General features: G+C 44.2%; 1 protein-coding gene across 1 annotated transcript in view; it reads left to right on the top strand.

The window, feature by feature from the left end:
* Nucleotides 1-6,434, top strand: part of LOC109973197 (collagen alpha-1(XIV) chain-like) — a 121,368-nt gene extending 114,934 nt beyond the window's left edge. The window contains exons 45-48 of the mRNA XM_020622603.1: nucleotides 421-648; nucleotides 1,167-1,244; nucleotides 1,419-1,574; nucleotides 4,002-6,434. Of these exons, the coding sequence (XP_020478259.1) occupies nucleotides 421-648; nucleotides 1,167-1,244; nucleotides 1,419-1,574; nucleotides 4,002-4,294 (755 nt within the window). The 3' untranslated portion in view covers nucleotides 4,295-6,434. The remainder of the gene's footprint in view (nucleotides 1-420; nucleotides 649-1,166; nucleotides 1,245-1,418; nucleotides 1,575-4,001) is intronic.
* Nucleotides 6,435-10,348: the final 3,914 nt, after the last annotated feature.

Below are 10,348 nucleotides of genomic sequence, written 5' to 3'. Positions count from 1 at the left end.
GCTGATCCAGAGTAAGTTCACATATACTCGCCATGACCTGTGTACTCTGTGTGTGTGTGTGTGTGTGTGTGCGCGCTGAGGACAGATGCTCTGGGCTTTGTCTGTTTTTAGATTTCTGTGGTAGGTTTCAGCCTTCACTCCACTACATTAACGAAACATATGTGGTGCAGCTTTTAATAGTATATTTAAAGAAATGAACAGCAACGTGTAGAAACAGGGTCCCCATATGTTTTGGGGGAGTTTCTCCTCAGTTTTGAGGGTCAAAGGGCAGAGGGTGTTGTACACTGCACTGACTATAAAACGCCTTGGGGCCAAGTTGTGATTTGTGGTTCTGGGCAGTGTAAATAAAACTGGACTCGACTTCTGGTGTTTCCAACCATGTTGCATGTCTGACTCGGTCCTTGCGTCTTCATCCAGTTGGGCTCATTCTGTGGAAATTCTTCCCTTTCCTGTTTTCAGGCCACATGGTGCACTTCAACTCCATCATTAACCACTTACCCAGTCCACAAGTGTCCATCCGCACAGTTCCAGGACCCCCCGGAGAACCTGGTCGACCGGGTTCTCCAGGACCCCAGGGAGAACAGGGACCCTCAGGAAGACCTGGTTTCCCAGGACAGAATGGACAGAACGGGCAACCGGGAGAAAGAGGTAAAGCCACGCAGAGGAGATCCAGAAGAGAGATAAAGCACCAGTCTGTGCTGGATTTTTGAAAAACATACCTGTTTCAGTCTCTTAAACCTCTGACCATGCCCACCATTGCAGCTGTCGGTCAGTGTGTTGTGTCTGTGGCCACACCACAGCACAACCATCCTCAGTAGGTCTGAAAATCATAGCTGGTATCCAGAAAGTTTCATGTGTTGATTCTGAGGGAGCAGCACTGAACACACAAGTGAACATCCACAAATGTCCTACAAAAATGTGACCAGTGGAACCAGACAGACCTGTCTGAAGGAGCCCACCTGAGCAACAAGACAGTCTGTTCTTCAAAAAAAAACAATCACAGACATTACATTGGCACTCACATGCCAAAGAAAAGCCTGTGGTAATGGTCGAACCTGTGACACTTCCAGCCTCAAAGAGTCCAAACATGAGTGGAAGACTTTGTCCACCTAATACTGTATCTGTAAGAAATGACTGCGTGTGTGTGCGTGTGTGTGTGTCTCCAGGTCAACCAGGAGAGAAGGGTGACAAGGGATCTCCAGGTGTAGGAGTCCAAGGCCCCAGAGGACCTTCAGGACCCCCAGGTCAGCTGTGCCATACATTCACAGACACAGTGTGGTCTTCCAGATGGTTTTTGCAAATTACAATAATAATAATAGTAGAAGAAATAATGTGGTGAAGAAAGTTTTATACATTTAGCACATCTTCCTTCATTCTTAGATGTGTACTTTTGTCTACTGAAATCTTCCTCCTCCCAGGTCCCCAGGGACAGGGCAGACCCGGCAGCCAGGGTCCATCAGGGAGACCTGGAAACCCTGGAGCCCCAGGTCGGCCTGGGGTCCCTGGACCTGTCGGCCCTGCGGGGCCTCCAGGCTACTGCGACCAGAACTCCTGTCTGGGCTACAATGTTGGAGGTACTCTTTAGATACAGTGTGCTTGTTTTGTAACGGTGGTACTGTAATGTACAATATCACCAGATCATAAAGAGGCAGTTTAACTGAATGAAATGAATCGTGAACCACACTATAGGACTATACCCTCGTCACTGGGACTGCTGGCAAGGTTGTAATGAGACTTATAAATATGGAAGAACCACATTTAAAGTTATAATTGTCCCATTTAGTGTCCAGTTGACTTGTTTCTACTGTACCTTACTGTCAGTTTGTTTAAATATGTGGACCTGTGCTGTTGAACTGAGCATGAATGAGTTTCAATCGTGGGTGTGTGTCTCGGATCGAAGGTCATCGAGTGAAATGTTTAATTCGTTCGGTTCCTTTTCATGTTGAAAAGCTGCCAGTGAGTTAAACAGGCTGCATGTTGCCGAGGCCGTCCATCCCACACCCGGTGTATCTGAGGGTGAAGAAACACCTTCAGATTCTGTATCACAGCTAAGATGCAGAATTCAGTTTGTGTGTGTTCAGGTTACAGCTCAGAAACGCAGGAGAAACTGTGACTTTAAAATGCTTTGTGGTTCCAAATAGCATGTGGTACATTTCACTTGTCTTGGATGCAACAAACTGACATCCTGTTTCCTAGCAATGACAATAGAAGACAGTGCAACAGAACTCACTGATCATGGTTTGTGCAGATGCAACATGTGAATTCATTAACTGTAGAGGTGCTATGGTGAGTTTTCTTACCGTTGGACAGAGCCTGTTTCCAGTTTCTGTACTAAGCTAAGTTAAACAGCTCATCTCTGGAGAAGCAGACATCCGCTCACACCTCTCTCACCCATGATGTTGGAGGTTAGCCACTAGCTACTACAACCTGCAGGCTAAGAGTGAGAGTGTACGGTTTTAAGAAACATTAAACAAATAAAACCAAAGCCACTCGATGTAAGTGAGAAGATGTGTGAAACAGATGTTGCTGTTATTCCTGAGTGTGTTCCTGCAGCGGTAGAACCTGCATGTAACCACATCACAGCCTGAATTCTGCATCTCAAGAGTTTTCATTTAAATCGCCCAGTTTTGTGGTTTGTTTGTGATTTGTGAGTCACTGCAAAGATGTAGCGTGAAGGGTTTTCTTACGCATATGTTACGAATTACATGCACCAGGACTTGTGCAACAAATTAGTTTACAAAGTTTCCATAAAAGATTTGTATCTGTCACGTGTTAACAAACGACTCCAGCTGTGTTTTCTCAGCCTTTCACAGCAATGGACACATGAAAAATTATGTTTTAACAGCTTCACAGTTAGTGCTGTGGGATTCATCACATGTCCAGTACAGTTTGTTAATCCAGACAACAAACATGGCATTTTATAGACTGGAAATACATTCATCTAATTAATTATGAAAGCAGCTGTGTGTGAAGAAAGCCATACATGAGTCATCTTTAAATGCATGATAATCTTTGTGTGCTGAGGTTAAAGGTCACACAGCAGTGTGAACAACGCTGTGCAGCTCGCAGCCTGCAGGCTGTGTGTTGTAATTGTTCCCCTGTCTTTGTATCCGTCTCTCTCCATCTCTGTCTGTCTGTCAATGTCTTGTTTTACAACCTTTCCTCTTCATAAGCCCCCGATCAGTATTTCACTGACAGCTGAGCCACGTTCACAGACACTGACAGCGACAACAGCAGGGATCAGCAGCAATAACTAAATCTTACAACTCTCCACAGATATAAAGTTACCCCTTAAACCCTAAAGCAGCTGTCTGCTGTAGTCTGTAGCAACACTAGTAAGTTTGTTGAGAGCAAGGAAAACGTAATGTCACCTGGTGGAACTGAGTTCTCACTCTGAACTCGTGCTGACTCGATTGTCCTCTCCCGTCTGTTCCTTTGAGGTCATGATGATCCAGTGCCTCTTTTTAAAGCTTTACTGACTTAGCAGAAACTCCAGTAACAAACTCTTTTTAGGCCCTAAAAGCTCATCTGTACAACAACATTTTATAGATTTTGCACGTTTTAACCTTAAGTATGCAGATACCTTTTATTTAAAAGATGCTACCTGAAAAGATCAAGTTACTTAAACAATGAGTAAGTTTGAATGTGATGTAATAAATAACAAATCTGAGGGCTGTCTGGGAAACATCTGCACCAAACTTCTCACCATTAAATCAAGCTAGTTTTGTGCTTCTTTAGCTTTGTATTCTAAGCTGAACCTTCCTCTAACTGTGCTTTCAGTACGTATCTGATAACCCTGACTCAGTAACCTCTGGTAACCCTTGTTCGTCTGTCTCTCACTCTGTCCTTCTTATACCGCCCTCTCTAACCCAATCATAACCCAACAAACCAATCCAAATCATTGCTTCCTGTGGTGGCGGGTCTTCCCCGTTTGTTTTGGCCTCTTGCTGACTGTGTCTGGCGTGCTGGCTGGCTCACTGCCTGGTTGGTGTGCAATGCAGAGGGTGAGGATGACACTGACAGCGGCGCTATCCCCGCAGTCCAACTGCCACCTAGCGTCTACCAGAACTACGGCGAGGTGGAGGAAGATGACCCCTATCGCTACTACCAGCCCAACTACCCAGCCCCGCAGCCTGTGTCACCCGACGATCCTGCGCTTACCGAGGATGACATTGAGCTGAGGTCCCCTGGTGTCCATCGCAGCTACCGGAGCCTGGAGGGGCAGGAGGAGGGAGATGGGCCGAAGAGAAGACTAAAGAGAGGAATGGAGGCACTGCATGAACTAAATGACTGAGAGGAGGCGATTGGAGGATGGAGCACCGCTCGTTGTTTCTGATTGGGCGGTTTGGACTAATCAGCAAGTGCCTGATGTCGAGGATTTCTTTGGGACATAGTTGAGGGAACAGGGTGGGGGTATCAGGTTGGGACGATCTTAACTCATCTATGCCACTGAATTAACAGTTTGATGTCATTTTGTTTAGTTTGTGTTACGTTTGTCTCAGCAGACACAGTCGCTTTAAAAAGATTGAGACTGTGAAACATTTGGCCGTCGCTCCTGGTTTTGGCTTTACTATGGCTGTCGGTTATTTACCAGGTTGGTTAAGTGCCTCCTAATTGTCTTACTAGAAAAAGCAGTGGTGATAAATCAGTGCAGCACTACAACCTCACACTTGTGCGCAGAACCACAAGCAGCACTGTCACACTCAGTCTTTGTCTGTGTTTACCTGAGGTTTTGTTTCAGCCTTTCAGTTTTACGACCATAGACGTCCCAGCTCACATCAGGATGCATACGTACACAAAACAAGGTTTAGTTTTGATTTTATACACGTTTAGTTAAAGTGAAGACTGGTTGGTGCAGTACGGTGTTTCACCTGCCTACATGGTGTCCCTGCTCTGCTCTGCTTGACATGTGTCAGTGTCAGCAGTGCTGCAGTGGCTGCAGACCGGGTGTGAGCTCACAAGATGGTCAAAAACTACCGGTGAGGTTTCCAGTGTGAACGGCATGATGGGAAATGATGGGAAATGTAATGCTTTGTATCGTGCCTGCACAGTGAGGGAGAGAGTTTAAAGATGTTTTCAGATAAAGTGATCAGATTTTAATGTGTGCAGAAGCTTCAGAAGTAGGTTTATTAATTGCCAAACCCATGACAACACCACACTCGTGTTCTGTTATTACATTTTAGCTCCTGTCATCTCTCTCATAAATAAGCTGTAACTTCAGTTTTAAATTTTTAGGTCTGTAAAGAACTGATTAGATGAGCAGAGATGGTAGATACCAGATTCAGCTTCTGCATGCCCTGAGCAGGTAAACACAAACTGTACAAACACTCAGGGCACTGTTTTGATGATCCACAGCGTCTGAACAAGATGTATTGGTGCAAGTGGTGTTTGGGTGTGTCCACATTCATTTAGGTAATTTGACGACAAGAAAAAATGGTTCGCCATTTGCGCTAATACATCTTGTTTAGACGCAGTGGATCCTCAAAACAGAGCCCCAATGTCTCGTATGTGAATCCCATGTACCTGTCCAAACCACTTCCTGTCAAGTCAGTATGAAGGTGATGTTCTCTCTATGTCAACAAACATAAAACACAGACACTTCCTCCAGATGACTGACCCAGAAATCCACAGAAAGCAGTGATTTCTATCGGCTCCTTTAGTTTGTTTTAAAGGCTCCAAAACTCACTAAACAACAAAAACATTTATTTATGTACAGTTTTGCATGTTTTTCTTTCCCATTTACCATGTGATGTATTGTTTCTATCTCACAGAGCCATAGACACATTTTACTGTTACACATAAGGATCTTTGTGAGACTTTGACTGACTGGAGTTATGTTGTTGCCGTACCAAGCTGCTGATGTTGCTCTGTATTTGAGAAGGTTGATAAAAAGAGCAAACATTAACAGCTCAGTTTGATACAGCTACTATGCTTCAGTGTAAAAGCCTGTGCTTTGTGACCAGGTTTTTTGGTCTGGTTGTCACCGGCTGTCAGAGTCTGGGTCGAGGGATTAGCTGTAAAAGACCTGACAGACTGTAGCATGACACTGACGGCTGTTTCACACCCTGTGAGCTCTGCTCTGTCTTTGGATCATCTTTGGACCCCCTTTCTAACATTTATTGCTCAACTCGTGCAAGTTAAGTTCCAGGACGAGACTCTGATCCCACTCATTGATTTTCATCTTTTATGCAGAAACTAGAGGCTGAGTTGGAAACAGAAGCAGAAATAGCAATGTTTCCTTTTGTTTTACTGCTGGAGACCCATTAGATAACAGGAAGCCGAGTTATTGGGAAGAAGGTGAGCCTTGTTTTTATCTCTGAGCGAAATTCAAGCACACCTCTGACCAGGAGGTTTAAGAAATAAGATCAAGGAAGTAATTTATTTTTTACTTGGTATTGATTTTCTCACAACAATAAAACTGAAGTCCAACTGTTGCTGGTTGTGTGTTGTGTGGGTGTGTGTGTGTGTGGACTGTTCGGTGTTTCTGTTCCTCAGCAGGTGACAGCCGGGACGTGTAAACAGGAAGCTGAGCCTGAACACTGAGGCATTTTGGAGCAGGTCAGTTCAACTCAAAGCCGAGTTGAACTGACCTGGAGCATCATTACTGAGCCAAGAAGTTGGGTAAAAAGACCTAAAGTCTGAGCCAAGAAGTTGGGTAAAAAGACCTGAAGTCCAAACTTTTTGTTTTGTTACTTGGCCCTCAGGCCTGAACATCGTCATGGATAAAGTTTTCTTAGTAATATTATCTAATCTTCTTCCTTATCTGCTGTCATTTTTAATTATTACCCTGCTCTGCATCTACATTTCACTGCCCTTTTCTGACACTGCTCCCATATCAACCAGCCAGATGCAAAAATAAAATCTCTATTCAAAGAGTCTTTTATAGTTTTCCACTTTAAAAGCTTGTTTCATATCACTGTTGTGGTTTATGGAAAGATTTTGTTACAAGAATTTGTTTTAAAAGGCGGTAAACCATTGGTACTGTACGCGTCATCTTCACTGTGATAGGAGTGGCTTCGCTCATGCTGGGTGTGAGCACCTCCTTTGGAAGAAAAGCAACTATCTTAAACACATGCAATAGTCATAAGTCAAAAATAAGACTTCCTTTAATGCTTCCTTTAAGTCTCTGCTGATACAGATCTAAAAATAAAGACAGCCTTCATCCTGAGGTCTGTGAGGTGCAGTGATGAATGCTGACTGACGTGATTTCGTGTGCAGCAAAATGCACGGGGGGGGCATCACTGAGGCAGAGAGATCGGCTGCCTGTTTGTGTGCAGGTTAAACCAGACAAACAAACCTACTGTGTTCATGCAGAAATGACCGAACTTCCAGCTGCATTACGGAGAAACATTTGGCAGCCTGTTTGCACATCTGTCTTTTATTTTGTCATCACTCTCTATGACATCTTAACGTTATAGTCTGTCACTTGTCGTCCTGAAGAGACAGACGCAGTGTTGGTGTGAATCTGTCCTGTGGGCTAAAGCTCCTCCGTCTGTAACAAGAAGATGACAACCAGTAATTATTCAGAGCAGCTTCCCCTTGAAAACACATCACAGCTTGTCTGAAGTATCATCTTTGATTCTGACCAGATTTAAACAGATTCAACATCTTCATGCACTCACGAGCTGCTTACTTAAAAATTGTTTGTGATGAGAAAAAAAAAAAGTTTTTGTTTATGTACCAAAGTCATAGAGGAGGAAGCGGTTAAAATCCTTGTGTTTAAATAGAACATTTTTACAGCACGTGGGTTTATTTATTTTAGTGCAGGTCTCTTTCTCATCCAGACTTTTGATATTTCATAACTTTTTCGCACCCACAAAGTTATGACATTACTCAGCTTCCTCACAGGAAGTTGTTGTCTGACTCTGAACACCTTTATTTCCCTGAAGCAGAGCATCAGATGCTGCCTGTGAACCAGAGAGGACCCAGCTTGTGTAGCTCTAGATTCACCACATTTCAGTCCTTTTCTAAACGGTGAGCTTAAAGTTCAGAAACATCAGGCTGAGAGGTGTCAACGCTATAGCACACACACACACGCTTTGACATGAGCAGGAAGTGATGGTTTTCAGCTACAGTGCCTTGCGAAAGTATTCGGCCCCCTGGGGCAATGGGCAAAAATTTCAGTCTCTCGATGTCCAAAACTGATGGAGACATGCCCCAAGCGACTTACAGCTGTAATCGCAGCAAAAGGTGGCGCTACAAAGTATTAACTTAAGGGGGCTGAATAATTTTGCATGCCCAATTTTTCAGTTTTTTATTTGTTAAAAAAGTTTGAAATATCCAATAAATTTCGTTCCACTTCATGATTGTGTCCCACTTGTTGTTGATTCTTCACAAAAAATTACAGTTTTATATCTTTATGTTTGAAGCCTGAAATGTGGCAAAAGGTCGCAAAGTTCAAGGGGGCCGAATACTTTCGCAAGGCACTGTACGCACACATTGGACTTTCTGTCGTTGTGAGGTCACTGCCTAATTTTAACCTGAACCCTAAATCTGAGTTTAATCCTCGAATAGTCCTTTGAAGGTGAAGGAGAAGGAGGAGGCCAAACAACAGTGGAACTAAACAAAAATGTATCCACACAACTAGTGGAAGCTGTGTAGTCTCTGGCGAGAGTCAATCTGTGTGTGTGTGTGTGTGTGTGTGTGAGAGAGAGAGAACAGGAGGTGGAAGCGCTGCCTCTCAGCCGACTGGCGAGCCTCTTGTGTGTGAAAGTGAGCTACAGTAGTTATGAGTGTGATTCATTCTGGTTTGCAGAGTGGGATGTGGGCAGGGAAATCCAATTTCACCTGTGTCACCACGGAGACATCGGCTGCTGCTGCTTGTGCTACGACTGATGCCTTTTAGTTATTAAGCTATAGCACCAGAAGAATTCAATGTGTTGAGGACTGGACTGTCGATGCCCTTCATATCAGTTCAACGCAACCACACGAGCTGTGCTCTGTTACTTTTACCTGGTTTCTCTCTGTTCCCCTCTTCACCACGTCGTACGACCTCAGTGAAGACTCAGCCACTTCAGCTCATACAGGGATGTCTTTGCCTGCACCCAGATGGAATTTGTCCTTCACATCCACTTAGATATGTCGTTTATATTGGCGTGTACCGTGCTGGGTGTAAATCCACAACATGGTGGCATTGCTGGAGCAGAGTCCAACAAATCTCTTCTCATGGTGGAAATACAAGGTGCACGTATCCACCCACTTCTGATGAATAGTTTTCTTGGCCACTAACAAATCCACCTTCTAATTGTCATGAAGGTCAGGTTGTCAGTTCATAAGCAGACGTAACAGAGTGGAAAGGAGTCGGCATGCTTCATATGATGCCAACGTCAGACCTCAGATGGGTGCATCCACAGCTTCTGTAACTCTGTGGAAACACCAGTCCTCGTGATCACAGTCAGTCTTTGTAGTGAGCGTGGAGGTGAGAAAGGAACCAGGGTCTGATCTCCTCTCTCCAGTACAACACCATAAATGTCTCCAAACATGCCATGACCCAGATGCTTTATTACCTGGTTTGAGTTAAAATATCACTTCACGTTGCTCTGGCCAATAAAGATGCCTGATGGTGTTTTCACAGGTTGAGTGCTCAGCCCCTGCACCACAAACATTTATGGTTTGCTTTTCCTGGTGCCCAAGATGTTTATTATTTCAGTTTTCTGTTACATGAAGCAGATCGCTGTTATAGTGTGACCACAAAGCAAATCTTGGCCCAGGTGGTCCTATAGCACAGAACAACTGTGAACATGACACAGAACCCAGGAGGAACTGCATCTCCCCTGTACCTACCTGTACCTGTCCAACAGATTCATTCCCAGTATCTGTCTGAAGGTTTGTAGAGTCTGACGCTCTCTCCAAGTGTAAACATTTGTACTGATGAAGCTAAACCAAGTGCAGAGTGCACACTATGTGGATCGGGGACATGGGGGTGTAGAGTTTTTTCCAGTCCACTCCTGACTTTGTAGAAACAGCTGGCAGTGACTGGTACCAGCCAAACCTCCAGACTCCTGCTGATATTAGACATTTTTTAACTGCAAAAAGACATATCTAACTGGCAGCACCTTTACAAAGGCCACTCTCCTCGCCCCCGTTCAGTGGTTTGTGTTGGAGGACACTCATGACAGGCTGCCATCATCAGAAGAGCTCATAGTGGTTAAATACAGCAATTACAGCTCTTTGGTGCTGATGAGGTTGATTGCAATTATCTGTACAGTTAAAGTAGGATCCAAATTACAGTTTGGGATGAACATGTTTGATCCCTTTGTCTGAGTGTGATTTTTACTGGATTCACAATCTGCACTAGAACTGGAGAGCTGGAAAAAAAAGTCCAATATCTGCTGCTGTTGTCTGTCTG

This window comes from Monopterus albus, unplaced genomic scaffold (genome assembly GCF_001952655.1).
Source record: "Monopterus albus unplaced genomic scaffold, M_albus_1.0 scaffold283.1, whole genome shotgun sequence".
In the NCBI taxonomy this organism is placed as follows: Eukaryota; Metazoa; Chordata; class Actinopteri; order Synbranchiformes; family Synbranchidae; genus Monopterus; species Monopterus albus.
This window is presented reverse-complemented; position numbering and strand designations above follow the sequence as displayed.